This window comes from Carettochelys insculpta, chromosome 16 (genome assembly GCF_033958435.1).
Source record: "Carettochelys insculpta isolate YL-2023 chromosome 16, ASM3395843v1, whole genome shotgun sequence".
In the NCBI taxonomy this organism is placed as follows: Eukaryota; Metazoa; Chordata; order Testudines; family Carettochelyidae; genus Carettochelys; species Carettochelys insculpta.
Window position 1 is genome coordinate 22,534,219 of NC_134152.1, and position 20,895 is coordinate 22,555,113.

The following is a 20,895-nucleotide window of genomic DNA, read 5'->3' on the forward strand; positions in this document are numbered from 1 at the left end:
GCCTAAATGTTTTGGGGAAGGGGAGAGATTAAATGACTAACGGAGAAATATGTGCTCTGTTATTTCACAGCCATGACCTCTTTCAAAAGTCCAGATCTTAGGACTTTATAATTAATATGAATGGCTTTGAAACCTGATTATCCCACTTCTATGGAACCAGAATGTTAGCAATAACATCATGATTTTCACTCTGACTTCCAACCAAATTATTTTCTGTTGCTTGCAATTTAACTTTCCCCACTTCCCCTTTGCAATGCAAAGCTAAGACCTGGCTTACATGTAAAAGTTAGGCAGAGATAGCTATATTGGTCAGGGGTGTGAAAAATCCACACCACAGAATGCCACAGCCATGCAGACCTGGTCCCCAGTGCAGATGCAGCTATATTGTCAATTTAGCTACAATTCCTGAAGGAGGAGATGCTCCTACAGTGATTTAAAGAAAAAAAAATTCCATTGGTATAGACCACAGGCTCCCAACCTTTTCATTTACGCAGCAAACTTCAAGGAGACAAACAATTCCATGGCACATCCACTTTTTTCAGCTGAATTGCTTGCTTATAAACATCACCTTTACTATGGTTATATTCCTACTAGAGAAGTTTGCAAGACAGCGGTGCATACAACAAGCTAAACAAGGATCAAATGCATTAATGTTTCAAATCCACTACAGAATACATCGTCTTAGACAGCGAGCACAGATATATTTTCAAAATCTGCTTAACACCATGCTAGGGATCTCGAGTAAATTGAAAAATCTTGAGTAAATGAGTAACCACTGAAAGCCGGTTCCCCTCCCCACCAGCCCATTGGAGCCAGGATGTGACATTTAAACCACAACCCAGCACCAGCAGACTCCCACTCTCCCTGTCACTTGCCATAGCAGGGAGTAGGGTAGTCTCCCCACCAGCTTGTTCAGGCCTGGAAGCAGTATTTCAGCTGATTCCCAATCCAAACAGCATCCTGTGGGGTTGGTGTTTCGCTTCATGGTGGCACTGGAAAAAGCCACACAGCAAGAGGAAATTGACGAAATTTCATGGCACACTTGGACAGTTCTCATGGCACACCAGTGTGCCCTGGCACTGGTATAGACTGTGTCTTCACTACAGCATTATGCTGACATAGCTACATTGTCTTAGCAATGCCAGTATAGTCCCCATAGTGTAGACAAATCCTTAAATACAAAGTCAGCATGAATTAACAGCGTTACAAGAGATCATGTCAATGGCATACAATATATCTCAAGGTAGCTCAAAAAGTAACTCTTATCATTGCTATAAATTCATTTCTCAAAACAATACTGTACTCAGAGCCAAACAGTGCACTCAATTAGATAGGTGCAACACAGTGACTTCAATAGTAATGATCAAAGAATTTGGGCAAAATGGTTTTAAATGACATGATCTGTTTTCTTAGTTTATCATGGCTGCCCCATTGATCTGTCTCTTCATCTGTCTAAGTTCTTAGTCTTTCAATACATCTACTTGCTATCTTACTTGAAAGAGAGGAACATCTTGTGCCAGAAATTTGGCTAAATTAACATCCAGCAAAGCTCGAAGTAACAATACACTTTCACATTCTTCTGGGTATTTCAGTTTTAAGTTTCCTGCTGCTGTCAGGACAGATTTAACAGCACGCATTCCATAGTCATAATGATGCTGAGATGATAACTGCTCAGAACAAAGACGGTAGGTGGCAACAATTTTCTGGGCAAGACTGTGGATGATAAAATGTAGCATATGAAATACAATCATAATGCCAAATATAATATTTACATATGTAAAGCTCAGATATTTGAAGTAAATGGAGTGATGTCAATTTACACCTGAACACATGCCACAAAAGGGACGGAAATCTAAATGGCAGATTTCTCCATTGTTTTGGGTTTTGCAAAACAGTAATAGCTGAAATGCTGTTTCCCTGCTCACATGCCTCAAACCTACATAAAACTTCATTCACACAGAGTGTCAAATCCTCTCTGTGCCAAGTTCCAGAAGGTCTACAGAAAGCTTATAGGGGCTTAAGTAAGCCTTAAATAGAGTGCAACCTTTTGCTAGACCTCCATGTGCTGGTACATTTCACCAATGGTAGCAAAGTACATATAAAAGGTTTGCAACATGTAATAGTTAACTTGTTGTACGCTTTTATTGTTTTACAAACTTGACTTGAAGTTTCATGGCTAATATCCTGCATGTCTTTTGAGATGGATTATCAGGATTCAGGAAATACACATGAAGGTGCTCATTTTCAAAGCCATGCATATGGAATTAATCACATAATTTTCACTGAACAGAATAGTTGCCTGGATAAATATTTATATAGTATTTGGAAAATTTAGTCAAAATTATTAGTAGAAATAATCCAGCACACACATACTCCCCATCCTCTACCCCACATACAGAACAGTTTGCCTCCTGAGGAATTTCATAGCCTGATGTGAATGGAAAACTAAATATGACTCACCTTCTAGAGTCAAGAAATCCCATTGAATAAAGTGAAATTTCACCAATCAAAGCATAATCTGGAACCATCATGGCAACTGTTCGGAATAATGCCTATCAAGAAAAAATTAACAGCTAAAAAAAAAAAAGCAGACACAAGAATACAGAATACAGCAATACCCTGAATGAACGTTATACGTGTCAGGCTCTTCTGTAAATGTACAGACTTTTTGTCATTTGCTGACTGTTCATATGATGTTAGAAATCAAATGAAGATCTGAGGGACTCCCTTATTACCATTATTCTTGATTCTTGGCATTATATTACTATCAAGTGGCTTCAACCAAAATTGGGTCTCCATTTTGCTTGGCGCCATACAGACATGCAGCAAGAGACAGTCACTACTCTGAAAAATTCACAATCTAATAGTTAAGACAAAGGAAGTATTTTTACCCCATTTTATATTTGTGCAAACTGACACATGGAGAGACTGAATGCTGTGTAGTTAGGTTATATTACTTGAACAAAGTCACATGGGGAATTTGTAGAAAAATTGGGAATGTAATTCTGATCCCCTTGGTCCTTGTCCAGTGCCAAAATAGTTTTCTTATTGATGCAGGAACATTTGATATACATTTAGGCTGAGATATGCAAAGCTGCTCAGAAGATTTTAATTACAATTACTTTTAATGGGACTTGAGCATCCAAATCCCTGAGGTAGTCTGAAGACTGAAACCTGAATTGCCACCATGATCCGCAATAAAGGGTTTTAAGCAGGCAGTTTATCTGTGAGAGGTGGAATGTAACCCTCAATGGATTTGCCAGCTTTAACTAAATATTTCAAATATTACATAACCTACAGATAAAATGAACTTCACAACTTTTCTATTCCCAAGACCACATCTATAGAAGAGATCGTTTACATCATCATTATTGTGGTTATCATTTACACCTCATACACCTGTGGTGGAGCCAGAGTCCCTGCAGACCCCTGGGCAGGGTGGGTGGGGGGCACCCAGCTCCATGCTCCCAGAAGAGCCATGGCCTTGGATCAAAGGAGGGCATGGGTGGGGACAGCCAGCCCTCTGTTCTGTCCAGATCATGGCATGCCCTCCTCCCCAGTCCTCAGAGCTACAGAGAGCTCACCATGCAGTCCTCTAGCCACAATTTAAAGGCTCTGGGGCTCCCAGCATCACTACTGTTACAGCAGCAGCAGTCGGGAGCACTGGCCCCCTTTGAATCACTGGGACTCAAGGCATTTGCTCCCTTTGTCACCCCACCCCACATGGGCCTGCCTATAATAGACCAGGAAGCTACATCTTTGTGCAGTTTACTATATTAGAGACACATATTGTACTACTATGCAGTATATTTGGGAACTATATTGTATTATGTTCAGTTTATTAATGTTTTATATAACATTATGGTCTGGGAACAGTGCTACTCCAAGAGGGAAGAGTTACTAGGCAGTGTTTACTATATCCTTGAGGCTGTAAACAGCTCCAGAGATGTATCATTCCCCACAGTGATTTGCATATATTGGTTTCAGGCAGTCCCAGAGAATCAAGGAACAGAGAAAGAACTTAGGATATGAAAAACTGGGTTTAAATAGAGTCAGGGGTTGGTTTTTATTATTAATTCAACAGATAGAACCATTGATCTATGGTTGGCCCTAACTTTTGCCATAGTGTTGAAAGACTTTTGACTTAGCAAGGACTTTGACTGACCAGTAATGTTCTAGAAGCATAATTAGAACCATTTACTGTGTTTTATGTGTTTCTTCTGTATCCACTTCATTCTAAATAACATACCCTACTGAGAAAGAGCTGAGTGCTGATGTGTCACTGCCAGTATGTACTGTTCATAGCTCTTGGAGAGAAAGGTGCTAGTCCAGGAGTGTCCAAACTTTTCTCATCAGGGCCACATGGCAGCCCAAAACGGCTGCGCCCCCGCCATCCCAAGCTTAAACCCCTCACAGCCCAAACCTACCCCTTGCAGCCCCAAAACACCCCCCACTCCCTGGCTTAAACCCCTTGCAGCCCCAACCTGCCCCACCTGCTCGCTGGCTTAAACCCCTCGCAGCCCCAAAGCCAGGATTAACTTACCTTACATAGGAACTCTGGGTGCTGCCACCCCCCACTGCACCTTTGCCAGGCCACTGTCTCCTCCTCAGCATGGCTCCACGGCTCCCCCAAGCCCTCCAACTCCCTCCCCCACCTGCAGCATGTGTGGCTGTCTGCACTGCCGCAATGAAACAATGGGACTCAGTTTAAGCGGTTTAACGGGTGCATCCCTCGTGCCAGCCGTTACATCAATTAAATTGAGTTTTACCCTTCCAGCAGAGCAGGCAGGGAGCCAGAGAAGGAGTGAATGGTGTCAGTGTCTGAAGCTACAAATAGCTCCTTAAAGAGCCACATTTGGCTTGGAGCTGCCCAATCAGCTCTCAGAATGGTGCCACTGTCAGCTCTGGGTGCCAGATGAAAAGGCTCTGCAGGGTAGATTCTGGCCCGTGGGCAATATGTTGGGCACCCCTGTGCTAGTCTTTGGACAGACTAGCTTGCTGGGGATATTACAGTGAACTCCAGTGAGATACAACCCAGCAAAAAGGGAGAAGGGAATAGCACGTAGGTCCCTACCCAGAGAGAGGAGATGGCCGCGGGCCTTAAATCTCAAAGGCATTCCTGAAGTGGACCACAGACAAGGATTAAAGGTACGGTGTAGAAGGGTGAGTGTCTCACTACTGCAAGGAAGTGATTACTGCAAGCTGGAAGGAGCTGTGCAGAACCTCCTGACAATTAAAAAAGGGCTGAGAGGCAGTCAGTCAGAGGGTTGCTTGCTGAAGCAGCCCTACATATAAGGGGCTGCTCCAGCAGAGCTGCAACAGTTAAGTCCTGGCCATGGAAGGAGCAGGACCAGCTTCCAGTAAAAGCAATCATCTCAGTTGGAGCAGTACTGGGAAGGCTCAGGGGAGCTAGATAGATGCTTCAGCCTGATGTTTGCCAGGCTGCTGGCCCTGAAAGAGAGTCCCAGAAGGTGCAATAGGTCACAGGGGAAGTGGTCCAGGGAGTGAGGCAGTATAGCGGAGAGAGGAGGAGGGTAGGATAAGGCTGCCACCAGAGGATCCCTGGGTTGGGACTCAGAGTAGTGGGTCTGTATCCCTTTCTTCCCGCTTTGCACTGCACCTAGCCACACCAACTGCTCGATAAGAGCTGTCGCTTGCTCCTGAGGTAGGAAGCCATACTGAGACCGCAATGGATCGCATGGGTGCCCCAAGACAGGACTGCTGAGACTCTCGGAAGGCAGCAAGAGATTAAAGTAGACGCTGCTGCAGGGTCATGTCCCAAAGAGGACCCAGCGACCCTGGGAGTGATGCAGATCCTGAACAGAGAACTAGGTAAAGCAAGGAGCAGAGACAGACAACACACCAGCCATAGGGAGGCGCTGTGCTAGAGAATGATCTAATTCCCCAAGCAACCAGCAGGTGGCACTATGGCAACGCATTTGCCCCATGACACATGGATACCTCAAAACTGTGACAATGCCATTGCTTATTGCAAGAGCAGCACAGATCTCTAAACTCTGGTCGTGGCTGATGAAAGCAAAAGGAAATTACTTTCAATATAAACATAAATGCATTGATTTGTAACATCTAAGTGTATAGACATAGGACATAATTCTGCTCCACTCTATACCCTGTGCAGTACTCCAGATTTCAATAGGATTATTGGGAGAGTAAATCAGCATAAAATAAGGCCCATATTATTTGAATGATTAAGGTTATTATTTATTGAAGTCAGGAGGATTCCATGCGGGCACACCTGTACAGTGGATGAATTAGGAATTTTCTTTTCCATTTTGACATATTCTAGCAGTTGCAGACAGATTCTCTGTACACACAATGGGCATTGTCACTGGAGCTGACAGAAACTGTCAAAACAGCAACAACACCTGTGATATGTCCAAGAGCTGTCTATACTAGTGAGTCTCTCAAGTCTGATCCTGCAAACACTGATTAATGTGAGCATCTCTTACTCATACCATACCTATTGACTCCTACAAGAACAGTGATTTAGAAAACAGGGCCTCATTTCATGCTCACTTACATCACTGTATTCAGGAGTAACTCAATGGATGTCAACAAAGTTAACCAGCATGGAATTATTCTGTGTGAAACTGGTATAAGTGCGATCAGGTTCAGGCCATTTTTGTGCAACACTAAACATGTTAAATCTTAACTACTAATGAACCACAATGAGAACACCTAACCATGTAACATCAGGACATAATTACATTTGCTTTTGCACTATGCCTACTACACTAGAAGCAAAACAATAAATTATGATTCTTTCCTACTGAAAATCAGAACTCTAGATTTACCTTTAGATTATCAGGAAGTTCTGCCCGTCCAGCATACCCAGGATTCATAGTGATGAAGACAGCACAGGTTGGATTAAGAGAGAGCTCTGTGCCCTCAAAGATGAATGTTTTCAGGTTTCGAATAACAGCCTGCTGTATACTGAGTATCTGTTGTGCAACTACAGACAGCACTTCAACCTGATAAAAAGGAACAGATTAGAAAACAACCCACACATGGAGTCAATATAAGAGCAGCAATTCTGGATGAAACAGGGTTTTTGTAAAAATACAGTTTAATGGTTTTATGTTGAAGTTCTAGAGATAGAAATTGCTTTGAAGTATCACAATAAAAGAATTTTAGAAAATTAAAATGTTGGGTTTTAACTTCACTGGGGTACAGGCTAACAAAACCTAATGTAATGGAACAATGTATTTGATAGAGTAGGCTACAAAGAATACACAAAATACTATAATATATAGGACAGACTGTGGATGGGATTTTCTCAAAAATCTTTAGCATTGGCCTAATTTTGCTTCCAGTAAAGTGACTGGACAAACTCACAGGAAAAGAGTGAGGTCAAGGGTCAGTACATGTAAGAATCCCAGTACTGGAAGAAGAGAAACCTCAGATAGACTCTATGTCAATAGCTCTAAAACCCAAAAATGTAAGACCCAGATTTTCACAGCTAGTAATATAGTCTTATCCAGTACTTTTCAACAATAGATGTACAAGAGTTTTACAAGGAGGTACGTATAATTATCCCCATTTTACAGATTTAGGAAACTGAGGCACAGAGAGGTGAAATAACTTGCCCAAGGCCACCGAACAGGCTAGTGGCAGAGCCAGCATTTGACCGCATTCCAGAACTCCAATGCTCTACCTGTCCTGTCCAGACTGCCTCTGTCAATATTTTTTGCATGTACTATGGTAGCTGTGTATGTACGTAATTGTCTGAACCTGGGCCCAGGTTATACACTGAGCTAAAGTAGGAAATTAACGGTGATACATATTCATGTTTACTTTTAAAGTTATTCTTTGCATTTGAACTACATCTTTGTTCTTTTAAATACTTTGGTTAAAAAGTTACCTCAATTCTGTTGAACTCATCAAAGCAGGCCCAAGCTCCAGACTGTGCCAGTCCCTTAAAGAATTTACCCATGGCTTTGTAGTCAAGACCATCAGAGCAATTAAAGACAACACACTATTAAAAAGAAACAACCCACAACAGAATTCAGTGTTCAGATTTCTTACAAGAATAGCAGCATCTTTTATTGGCATGTAACTGTTAAGTTAGACGATCGTATATGCCTAAATATCTTGGTCAGAGGCCAGCAACCTCTGGCACTGGTGCCAAGATTGGCAAGCGAGCCAATTTTCACTGGCACGCGAGGTGGGAGCTCAGACCCGCCCCACCCTCCCCCCACCTTTCCTGGTACAGCGGGAGCTTGCTCAAAGCCAGGCTGCCTGTGGATTAACAAAATATCAGCTAATGTTACCAAGCACCACCTAAACAGTAAATCTCTAGATCTTAATTTATTAATGAAGCTGTTGTAAGTAGGACTATTAGTGACTTTAAAAAGTATCACCTGCACTCAGATTGTACATAGAGGTCAACAGGTCAAATTTCAGCACTCTGTCTTGGAAAGGTTGTTGACCCCGATCTAGATAATGGATCTAGCTATAACATTAGCATATTGGTAATGAAGCACCTGTCAAGTATTTACTCACTAACAGGCTTCGGACTAGTTTTATGTGACATAGCACACTACTGTACATTGACGTGTGACCTGAAAGACTTTGCAAGCCTGAGAAATTCAAAACAATACCCATGTAACACTGGGCTAAGGTGAAAATGCATATTAGCTTAAATTAAATAACACAAGACAACTTTTTTTTCTAAACTGCTTGTCAAAAAGAAAACCTCGTATAAAGAAATACTTCCTAACAGGCAAACCCCGCTCCTTCTTCTGAATGTGTTAGTTTCCTCCAAACACAACTGAAAATATCATGTTTCCATTATACAACAGAGACCAACAAAAAGGGAACCTGCCCCTACACTGAGCCATTCATCAAGGTCTGGGAAAGTTTCCTACATGGGAACAAGGAAAGGGGATTTTAGGTTGGCCACAGTGCAGCATGGCAGTCAGCTGTAGGCCAGGCCCATTATTTGCTCTGGTACGACTGAAAGAGCGGCTGCAGTTTGGATACATACGGGCTAACATGGACTATTACTGAAGATTCCATTATTCATCCCCAGGTCTAAGGGATGCCTTTTATGGAATGCACACTGTCAGGCTATATGGCATTTGCTAGGATTTGTGAGCTCTCCATTAGCATCTTCTATGAGCAGATAGGAGGAGGAGGAGGAGAAAGAACTCTGGAGAAAACTGCATCGCAAAACACAAAACAATGTGATGCAACAATGCATTGCAACATTTCATTTATTTTGGTACCTGCTTAGCCAGTGCTTTTGCTAGATCTTTTGTTGTTTCCGTTTTCCCAGTGCCTGCAGGTCCTTCTGGAGCACCCCCAAGATTTAGTTTTAAAGCTCCCATTAATGTTCTACAGAATGAAAAAGAAATAACATTTGAATCATAAGTCAGCACCTCAGTAGCTGTAAGTTTAGCATAGGCCTTCCCTGGCACTGCAATGATTTAGACTTGTTAAGGGATCTGGCCCTGCATTATTATCAGGAACTCATTTTTTAACTGGTTCGCCATCTCTGCATATCAAACTGTCATCTCCACAGCATGGAAGCCATTTCAAACATGCGAAATAAAGTCCCAAATCCAGACATGGTATAAGTAAGTGTAATATCATTTAATCCATTGTCTGACCTTGGCCTACTGTGTGTGCTTGTACCTCAGCACATGCATTCAACACATATGTCCTCATGTGGACACTAGGTTCAAGTGTCATGAACAAGTGTGGACAATTGCAGTATAAGCCAAAGGCAGAACAGTGAGCAGATGCTACACCTTTTGCTAGCTAAGCTGGAACTGTATCCATTCACAGCCACCTTGTCAATTGCAACAGCTAGAAAACTGAAGTTGACTTGAAGGGCTTAGAGAATGGAGATTGTCCCTAAAACCTGAGAATCACCTATCTTCTTCATGGAGGAATCGCTCTGGAGTCTCCACGCAAATGTTTTGCTCCTCCTTAAAGAGTAGGTCCATCAAGCAACATATCTTAACAGCTCTGAGTTCATTAAGGCCTCCTGAAATCTCTTCTAAACTAGGAAAACGTGTTGTGACCCGTTTTTGGTTTTTTTTTTTAAATGCTGCCAAGGATGTTTTCTCCTCCTCTACATTTGCAGTTAATTGATGTTCAGCACAAGTCCAGCTATACCCAATCACCAGTAATTTCCCTCATGTCAACAACACCTCTGAGTGCAACATGCAGCCTTGTTTATAGCTACCATATTAGCCACATTTCTCTATTCTATTCCACCACAAAAACCCATTGACTTTAAGGTCACACATTACCACTGTGATCATCTAATCTGATCTCTGGCACGTTGCTGGCCACACAACCTCACCCACCCACTCCTGAAACAGACCCCTAACCTCTGGCTAAATTACTCAAGCCCTCAAATCATGGTTTAAAGACTTTAAGTTAGAGAGAATTCACCATTTGAAGTAATTTAAACCTGCAAGTGAACTGTGCCCCATGAGGCACAGGATGGTAAAAATCCCTGTGGGTCTCAGCCAATGTGACCCAGTAGAAAAATCCTTTCTGAACTCAAATATGGGGATTAGACTCCTAGCAAGTGGGCAAGACCTTCCAGGAAGATACCTGGGAAAATATTATGTATTCCCTCCCTATCTAATGTCCTGTCTCCAACAGCTGGAAATATTTGCTACTGGCAGTCACGGAGAGGCCACATACCATCACATGAATTCCCATCATGCCACCAACTCATTAAGCTCAGTCTTGAAGCCAGTTAGGCTTTTTGCCCACACTAGTCCTCTTGGAAGGCTGTTCCAGAACTTCCCTCTTCTGATAGTTAGAAACCTTCTCTTAATTTTGAGCCCAAACTAGTTTATGGCCAGTTTATAGCCATTTGTTATGTCCACACGGGTGCTTAACATAAATAACTCCCTTCCCCTAATGTTTAACCCTCTGATGCAATAATAGAGAGCAATCATGTCTCCACTCAGAAGTCCTCTGGTTAAGCTAAACAAACCAAGCTCAATGGGCTTCTTCTCATGAGGAAAGTTTTCCCTTCCTTGGATCATCCTAACAGCCCTTTTCTGGCTCTGTTCCAGTTTGAATTCATCTTTCTTAAACATGGGAGATCAGAATTGCATACAGTATTCCAGTGCCTTCTATACCAGTACTAACACTTTCCTGCCTCTCTTGGAATTAATTCACCTGATGTATCCTACAACTGTACAGTCGTCCATCGCTTTACGAGCATATTGATTTCCAACTTTCTGCTCGTAGGTAGACACTCGTAAGAGGGATACTAAATGCCTATTAAATTACATGTAAAAGTCTCTGATTAGTTCCTACAGCTCCCAACTCAGGGAAGTAGTGGCAGCAGGTGGCACTGCTTTTGAAAGGTGAGTGACCCTTGGGTTGGGGAGGGTTAAAGGCTGGGTGTAGTTTGGGGCGGTGAGCTGGAGGGAGGGTTCAGCCTGCCAAGGTTTGGGGCTGGCGGGTGGGGGGGATTGGGTGCGCAGGAGTCAGGTGGTGGGGCGGGTCAGGCGGTGGGGCAGTTCTAGCTGTGGGCCAGTAAGGGGGTCTGGCTGCTGCAGTTTGGGGCCATGGGGCTGGCGGGGGTCAGGCTGTGGGGCTGCAGGGGTCTGGCCACAGGGGTTACAGGCAGCAGGGGTGGCAGGCCATGGGGGTTACAGGAAGCCAGGGAGTGGTCTGGCCTCGTGGGTTACAGGTGGCGGGGGGGGGCCTGGCCACGGGGGGTACAGGTGGCAGCAGAGCGGTGGGGCTTTGGGGGTTGTACAGGAGGCTACAGTGGGGTTCAGTGGCCATGGGAAGGTCTGGCTGTGAGGGGAGGTACAAGTAGCGGAGGGGTGGGGGTCCTGGCCGCAGGGCCGGCAGGAGTGTTGGGGTGTTGGGCTGTGGGGCTGCAGGGGTTACAGGCAGCAGCGGGGTTTGGCTGTGGGACTGGCAGGGGTGTTGGGCTGTGGGACATGCAGGCGACTGCGTGGTCAGGCTGTGGGGCTGCTTGGAGTACAGGCAGCGGGAGGGGGTCTGGTCGTGGGGCTGGCAGGGGCATCAGGCTGCAGTGGTTTGGGGCTGCAGGGCCGCGAGAAGTGCAGGCAGCAGTGGGATGTGAGGCTGCAGGGCCAGCAGGGGGTCAGGCTGCAGTGGGTTGAGGATGCAGGTGTCAGACTGAGGGGGCTGGAACCACGGGGGTGGGATAAGGCTTGTATGAGCAGGGGAAGTTCACTTGTAGAGTGAACTAAGGTAGGTAAGTGTCTCCCTTGTTTAAGTGAGTACTTGTAAATGAAGTACTCATTTAACGAGGGGTGAGTGTATTTGATTTTTTCACAGATGCATTACACTGATGGCTCTAAGTCATCCTTTACTCAATCAATATATCCAGGTCTTCCTCATTTGTCTCCTCCAACTGGTAAATCCCCCTCTAACAGTGAAAATTCTTGTGGTTAGTCCCTAAATGCATGATCTTGCACTTTGTATTATTACATTTCATCCCCTCTTTTACGCCAGTTTTCAAGTTTCTCCGTATGCCCTCCTCCACGCTGCCAGTACCTCACAACTTTATGTCATCCACAAATTTCATTAGGACATTCCCACTTTTTGTGCCAAGAACATTAATGATGTTAAAGAAGGTTGGTTCCAAGACTGATCCCTGACGAACGCCACTGGTAATTCCCCTCCAGCCTGATGGTTCACCTTTCAATATGACCCACTGTAGTCTTCCCTTTAACCGGCTCCTTATTCACCTTTCATGACTCGTCTTAATCCCCATCTTCTTCAAAACAAAACAGCAGTCCTGTAGCACTTCAAAAAACTAACAAAATGATTTATTCAGTGATGAGCTTTTGTGGGACAGACCTACTTCTTCAGATCAGTCGCATTTCCAGTACAGACCCTCCTGTCGCTTCCTGTCCCACATCTAGCTGATTCGTCAGCTTTTTTCTTTCTTTCTTTCTTTTTTTTTAAATTCTTTCTCTGTTATCACTTATTCTCCAGATCTGAAGAAGTGGGTCTGTCCCACGAAAGTTAATAAAGCTAACCTGATAAATAATATTGTTAGTCTTTAAAGTGCTACAGAAGTGCTTTTTTTTAAAAAAAAATCTTGCTGGTGTCAGCACTATATTAATGTCCATTCACTATTCACTGCTGTTCCTTTCTCCATCACTGTATCCAATTCTCAATGGAAAGGGAAGCATTTGAAACTATCGATAATAAAAAGAACTAGACTACTATAACTCAAAGGCAACTGTGAATTCATAACACATGAAGCAAATTTTACCTGCTCTCCTCTCCTTGTGGATTATAAATTTGTCCAGAGGAGTTCTGGGCAAAGCTCTTTAACCTACAGACTTAAAATTAATGACTGAGCTGGCTTCTGGTTCCTGAGCAAGTTAGAAGTCAAATACCAGCTGCTCCCCCCCGCCCAAGTATTTCAATTCCAGACTCTGTCAAACAATTAGAAGAATTAGATGCTAACTGCAGTCAAGCATCTGTGAATGGCTGTATAACAGTCTCATTTATTTAAAGGTCAGACACAGCCTGCAAATATATTTTATTTCAAAGAAATGAATTGACGAATTCAATATACAGCCCTCCACAATTCCACTGCATGGAGCAGCCAATTTTTTGAGAAGCATATTCTTGGATGCAGAAGAAAAAATATAGAGAAGCCTAGGAATTTGCATTTCGGGCATAAAAACATCTATAGACTCATCTACAGTTAAAATTTGGAAGACTCCAGCTAAGTCACTCAGGGCTGTGAAAGATTATATGCCCTGAGCCTTGTAGTTAGGTTTACCCAATGCCTGGTGTAGATATGACTAGGTTGATGGAAGAATCAGAATCCTCATTTTTCAGAGGGGTAAATTAACTGTACTGATGGAAGAACCCTTCCCAACAATGCAGAGAATGTCCACATGGTGGCAGTACAGCAGAACATAAATACCAGAGAGGGGGTGGAGAAAGAAAATTAATGACTGAATTTCTTTTCATTAGCAATGATTACAATTTGCATTAAATAAAAGAATCCCGCAGAAAATGAATGCCAGTCAGAGGGAATATGAATTTTACCTATAGCAACGATCAGTCAGTGGAGTTATAACCAGACGCAGAGAATTGCCAAGGTACTCATAGCCATATTTGGCTTCTGTCGTAATCATTCGCACCACTACATCTCCTTCTTCCCAGTAATATCTCAACTGAGAAATCCATTGGAAATCATTCTGATCTGTGATTTTGTCCTCAACCAATTTTGCAACCACATCACGAGCTGCAGAAACAGAAACATCTCATGAAATATCCAATAAGTCGTAAGCTAACATTTTCGGCTGTAGCCCAGCTTTCAAGTTTTAAAACGGAACTGTATCCATTCTACTTAGTGAACCATGTTAATTCAGCTGGGCAGAATTCTAGACCCCAGTGCCCAGCAGAAGTGTTCCAGGCCAAGTGCTGGGGAGCTGTGCAGGAGTGAAGGAGTCCTGCACACAGATTCACAGATGTTGTGCAATCACTCAAAAAAGGCCATTTCAGGCCAGTGCCTGAAGAACCCTGCACTGGATGCTTCTGCCCACACACCCAGGAAGTATGAACAGCTTGCAAATGCAGCACTGACTACTCATGTGCCCCTTGCCAAAGTATCTCAGGCAGCTGCTATGCCAGTCACTAATCCACACAGGGTACTTGTATTCTAATCATGGCTTAAAACTTGGGGACTGGGGCATACCCCTTCTGTAGGCTAAGGGTTCCATCTGGGACAAAGTTGACTAACACTAATAACTAACACTACCAAGAGAACTATCTACACAAAGATAACTGCTTTTGTAACAAAAATTAAGCTGTCCAGAGCACCACAGCTCCTATGCACTATAATAGGCAGCAAGAAATAACTGTCAGTGAGGGAAGCACACCATGGAGATGCCCCTCGAGGGCTCCCTAGCGCTGCTCCCCTGCAGATACAGATGATGGAAAAACTTCCAGCACTGCTACATGTGACAAGCACACACACCTACTACAGAATGGATGTGGGCAAGCACTTGAAGTAGTAGTATATGGATGTTATATACTGGCAGAGTTCCATTAACTTTGATGTTTAAATAGTAATTTAAAGCTCCTGATCCTTTATGCTCTCCATTTCCTTGTCTATTGCCATAACACGAAAAAGAAGTTTAGTAGGGCAAAGTTACGTTGAGCTGAGTAATTGAAGACACTTTTGACAGAGGCTGCAAGCATCCAAGAACAGAGGTTTTTTAGTTTTTTCCAGTATAATGTACTATTAACATTAGTTGGTAATTTGAAAGGTGACAGGATTGCTATTGTAGGACATGATCTAGCAATATAAATAGCAATTGAATAAGGCTTAAAATACTTTCTGAAAGGACACATGGCACTGAATTAGGCTACAGTCCATTTCAGTTACAGCTGTAATATCTTAAAAAATGAGCAGTCATGTAGCACCTCATACGCCCCTCATATTTTGCAATGCTCTTTCTCAACAGCTGTGCTGCATTACTTATTTTGAATCTAGTTCAAATTTATCTTGGGTCATACAGAAAAAAGAAGAATTAGTACCAGGATTTAGGCCAGAATCTCAAAACAGGGGAAAAAAAAACAAAAAACCACAAACTAGACAGGCACCTTACTGTTGAGTTGGTAGGCTGCACAGTTAAATAGCAACCAATGATTAACAGATAATCCAAACCACACTTTACTCTTGAACCATGCATGTAATTACCAAGGATCCTTGTTTTCTATAATTAAAAAAAAAAACCAACTATGCATTAAAAAACCCAAATCATTTTTTCTGCAATTAAAATGAAACTCTAAACTTTAGTTTTCCTACCTGTGATATAAAACTAAAGATTCTCTATAAGAATGAAATTTCTGTTTTTTCCATGGCATATGGACTTTTAGGAGCCCTGGTGATCACTACAACATGTGGTTATACATACCCATCAATGTATTATTAACTGTAACATTTCACCAGGACCAGCCTTACTTACCCTTTCTGGGTCCCCTGGGCCAGAATTCCCCTTACTGTACAAGTGAGGGTAGGGGCTATCAGGGAGCCAGTTGCAGCACTCTTGTCCTGCACTACATGAGGAGATGCTCTGATGTATGATGCCAGTAGGAGGGATCTACTCCAGCACTCCCTCTCCCAGCCCCCAAATGGCCATATCTTTCCCTGCCCCAAAGGAAGGAGGGCAAATAGCACAGAGGCAGCTATGCTGCTCCCACCAGGTTCACACCAGTAGTGAACTCCCCTTGTAAAAGGAATTCTCAACTGGTCACCTTTGGACAGAATATAGCCACTCTTCCCCATTTGAGTAGTGTACGGTAACATACTAAACTGGAAAATCCAACCCACTATTCCCATTAAGGACAAGTTGCCTTTCCCATCAGTTCTGCTGTTGAAGGGGGAAGGAAGGAGGATTGGTGTAAGAAGTACTCATACATACAACTAGGTATCCCAAAAAGCATACTCTGTATTGCTCAGTCTACAACATCAAACCATTGGTTATCTTGCTCATGCCTAAGGGTGACTATGTGCATCTAGCTTTTGTCTCATGTGAATTAGCAAATGACAATAATTAATACAACCCTTTGTAATTTTAGCCTGGGGGAACATCCCAGTTGCCTGTTACAGATAATTTGCCACAGTTAATGGTAGCAGTTCTGCTTGGAATGTAATGAGCAAGATAATCACGCATTTACCATGCACATCAATGACGGTGAGAGCCCCAAGAGTCAAACGGGCACCACTGGACAGCTTTCCTCTCACTAACTGAACAATCTCTCCAATTTGTAGGTTGCTTTTCTCCAGGTATTTCTGTTGCAGAAGCAAAAATGAGAGCATTAATGGCAAGATGTAACAAATAGCTCCTCAGCTCATACAGCGATTGTTAGAACAAACCTTTCCAACAAAATGATGCAGTTCAGTAACGTCTTTCTGGCAATATGCAAACATTTCAAAGTCTCCTTTATCCTGCCATTTTAATTCATCATAATTACTCCAAAGGGTTTTATACTCTGAAATGAAACCCTTTTATTTTTCCCATAATAAAATGCCAAGTTTCTGTACCAGGAAGTATTCATGTGCTCTCCATTGTCTAAAGCTAGATGAAATTTCTTGTAATAAATAGTTATTCAGCAAAATTTAATATCTTCCTTTATCTTAAGTTATTTTGCCCAACAGTTTCTATTAATAATTTTGGTCCCTTGGTCACTGATGATAATTTTTTGCAAGCATTTGAAATTTAACCTGTTTAGACTGGGCACATGGGTTCAGATCCTCAGCTGCTATAAATCAGGATAGCTTCACTGAAGCCAAGGTAGTTTCTTTGTCCTGCATGGATGAGTACAGCATCAGAATCTCATCTCTGCTTCAGTGATTATTTAAAAATGCTTTGTTTTCATAACAATTCTTGACAGTAGATTCATCTGCTAGCACAGCTCCAGAAAGCAAACAAAGAAGCACATAGTCAAAGCAAATTCCTTTAAAATTCATGTAAATATTCACAAGATAAAATGTTGCAGAATTCACCCAACTTTACTATGATCCAATCAAAAGCCCACTGAAGTCAAAAGGAGATATTTCCATTATTCAGTGTACTTTGAATCAGTCCCCAGTGGGGTAATACACAAGACCAAGGTGATGATGGATAAACTGCAAATGCTTATGGAAAGAATAAAATATTCAACTGCCAACTAGTACTATAACTACTGGCTCAGGGGTCGGAAACCTGCATGTGGCTCTTCAGGAGTCATTTGCAACTCTGGATGCTGCTGATGCTGCTGCTGCTGACTCCTCTGTGGCTCCCTGCCCTGCAAGCCCTGAAAGAGAAGAACTAAATGTAATTGGTTTAACAGCTGGCAGAGCAGTGGAAGGTATCTGGCCATCAAACCAATTGAATTTAGGTCCATTATTTCAGCGGCGGCTGGGCAGAAAGTCACAGAGAGCCCCTCACTCGCCTCACTACCTAAGTGGCCACACCCCTCCGGTGGGCATGGCTCAGCTCACCCCTGCCAGCAGAACACCTCCACTCCAGCCTTCCCTCTGCTGGGCGCACATGGTCACCCGGTGTAGGCTCCCCAGCCAGCACCACAGATGGGTTAGTCCCAGGAGCTGGTCTGGAGTTAGAGAGGATAAGCCTGGGGATGTGGGGATGTGTTTGAAACTGAGGGGGGTTAAGCCTGGTGATGGGGTCGTGGGTTTGACGCAGAGAGGTGGTAAGCCTCAGCATGCGGGGGGAGGGTGTAGTAATGAGAGGGCCTGACAGTCAGGGTTGGTGTAAAGCTAAAGGCCTAGAACAATGGTCAATGCTGAGCCAAAGCACCTCAAGCCTGAATAACACAGGGTTAAAACAAAAACTGTGAGCTAGGTAGATTCTGCTCACAGGAATGCAGGAAGAGATGGGGTGATAAGTAACAGGATCTAAAAGCACCCAGAGACAGGCACTCCGTGATACACAAACACATCCTGCTTGGTACCATACACTCCCCATACCCACCCCATAGATAACAGCTTAGCACCAGGTACATTCCAGCCCAAGTTCAGGAATAGGTCGTAATGACAACATGATGGATAGTGTTGTATTGATGGTACCATTATACCCAAGTTAATAGGTAGATCTAGTTACACTGGGGGGCTCAATGTATTACAACTATGGTGTTGTACCTGGATACATAACTTGTTTATATCTGTGTATAAAAGTGTGTGTAATAGGGGCTGTGTCGAATGACTTCGCGGATGACAGAGCCCCTTTGCAGTCAACTGAGTCACATCCATTGTCATGGCGTATGCATGTACCTTGTTGAGTCACACTGGAGACTCACAATGGTGTTGGAGCCCATGCACTATTGACAATAAACCTGGATCCTGTTCCTTCGTACCTCACTTGATTTGTGGTTCTTGGGGGCTCTCTGAAGTCAGCAGTGTCAGCTTACCACAGAGTCTACACTGCTGTCCAAAGACAGCACACAGCCACGGTGATTAACATCAAAGGGAGCAGATTGGACGTCTGAGCACTGTTCCAGTAAAGACGCCCAACTACTATTTGTAGGATACAGCATAAAGCTTGGGGATAGGAAAGCAGATTTGGGGCTGAGGGATGAGACAGGTAAAGTCTGGAGATAGGAAGTGGGTCTGGGGGCTGATGGGGTAGAGCCTGGGAATGCGGGGAGAGATATGGAGGGTTGATACTAACATTGCTCCCTCCTGCTTAAGAGCTTAGCCCCAGGTGCAGCGTTTTCCTTGTCCTCATTTGCTCTCCAATCCAGGGGTAAAGGTAACAAATTTTCTAACTGGTACAAATCATTGGTGTGAGGTGTTCTTAAAACTGGGGTTACAAAAAGTATATTTTGATGTTATGTATTCGGGACTGTCTCGTATTCATGTGCATTGCAGCTCTTGAAGTACTGATTTATAGTTGAATTTGAAACAATGGCTCTTCTCCCTATTTTGGTTGCAGACCCCTGCACTAGCTGATGAAGTTTTATCACAGGTGTGACAAAGTCAGTCCAATCCCTGGGCCTCTGTCCTCTGACCAGTCCAGTAGGACCCCTTAAGGGCCCTGCTGCCCTCGCTAGGGCCAAGGGTGGTCTGGGGGGAACCTGGCCCCCACCCACTCATGCCAGGTTCTGGCCCAGGGACCCTGTGCAGCTGCCAGTGGGAGAAGCTGACTCCCTTGGTCCTTGACACAGCAACTCTCCTCCCTGGGCCACTTCCCCAGATGATTCTCCTAGTACCTTCTCCAGGCTGTAGCAGTCCTGGGCCTTCTCTCTTGATCTTCTAGAAAGAGAAGTTACTCACTTGTGTAGTAACGATGGTTCTTCAAGATGTGTCCCTGTGGGTGCTCCACAGTAGGTGTCGGGCTCGCCCCTGCGCCGCAGATCGGAAAATTTCCAGCAGTCTCCTTTGGGTCGCGCATGCGCCGATGTGCACCGGTCCTTCGCGTGTTTTCAATCACATGCGCGATCCGGTCCTCGCCAGTTCCTTGACCAACCGCCCCGGATGCTCCTGAAAAACACCAAACAGAGCTCCAAAGTGGGGAGGAATGGGTGGGTAGTGGAGCACCCACGGGGACACATCTCAAAGAACCATTGTTACAACACAAGTGAGTAACTTCTCTTTCTTCTTCGAGTTGTCCCCGTGGGTGCTCCACAGAAGGTGACTACCCAGCAGTGACCCCAAATAAGGAGGTGGGTACCCGATTTATGTGCAGCTTGCCTTTGAAAGGACTGCTGTCGATAGGCGTGTATTCTCATCGAACACCCGGTGCATGGCATAATGCTTGGCGAAGGTGTTGTAAGATGACCAAGTAGCCGCTCTGCAGATGTCTTTTAATGCGATTCCTTTGAAGAAGGCCATCAATGCCGCCATCGCTCTGGTGGAGTGAGCCCTGGGCGGAACTAGCAGAGGGGTCTTACGGAGCTCATAACACAGTCTCATGCAGGATACAATGTGATTTGAAATTCTTTGCGAGGATAGGCCTTCCCCTTTCGATCTGGGTGCGAGAGACACCAGGAGTCTGTCCGTTTTCTGGAAGGGCTTAGTTCTGTCTATGTAAAAGGCCAACGCCCTCCTCACATCTAGTACGTGCAGCCGCGCCTCCTTGCTGGAGTTGTGAGGCTTAGGATAAAACGAGGGTAATACTATTGGTTCGCTAATGTGGAACTCTGAGGAAACCTTTGGGACGAAGGCTGGGTGTAATCGCAAGATCACCGCTTCCTTTGAGAATACTGTGCAGGGCGGCGTTGCCATTATTGCTGCAAGTTCGCTCACCCTGTGGGCTGACGTAATCGTGAGAAGGAAGGTTGTTTTCATGTTAAGTAACTGGAGGGGTACCATGGCCAATGGTTCAAAGGGTGGTCCCGACAGCACGTGGAGGACCAAGTCCAAACTCCATGACGGTGATAGCG

At 44.0% G+C, this 20,895-nt stretch overlaps 1 protein-coding gene across 1 annotated transcript in view; it reads right to left on the bottom strand.

Annotated features, from left to right (window-relative positions):
- Positions 1 to 20,895, bottom strand: part of DNAH3 (dynein axonemal heavy chain 3) — a 114,309-nt gene that overhangs the window by 48,088 nt on the left and 45,326 nt on the right. The window contains exons 23-29 of the mRNA XM_075010225.1: positions 16,690 to 16,804; positions 14,050 to 14,248; positions 9,249 to 9,357; positions 7,883 to 7,996; positions 6,816 to 6,992; positions 2,461 to 2,552; positions 1,494 to 1,713 (exon numbers count right to left, since the gene is read on the bottom strand). Of these exons, the coding sequence (XP_074866326.1) occupies positions 1,494 to 1,713; positions 2,461 to 2,552; positions 6,816 to 6,992; positions 7,883 to 7,996; positions 9,249 to 9,357; positions 14,050 to 14,248; positions 16,690 to 16,804 (1,026 nt within the window). The remainder of the gene's footprint in view (positions 1 to 1,493; positions 1,714 to 2,460; positions 2,553 to 6,815; positions 6,993 to 7,882; positions 7,997 to 9,248; positions 9,358 to 14,049; positions 14,249 to 16,689; positions 16,805 to 20,895) is intronic.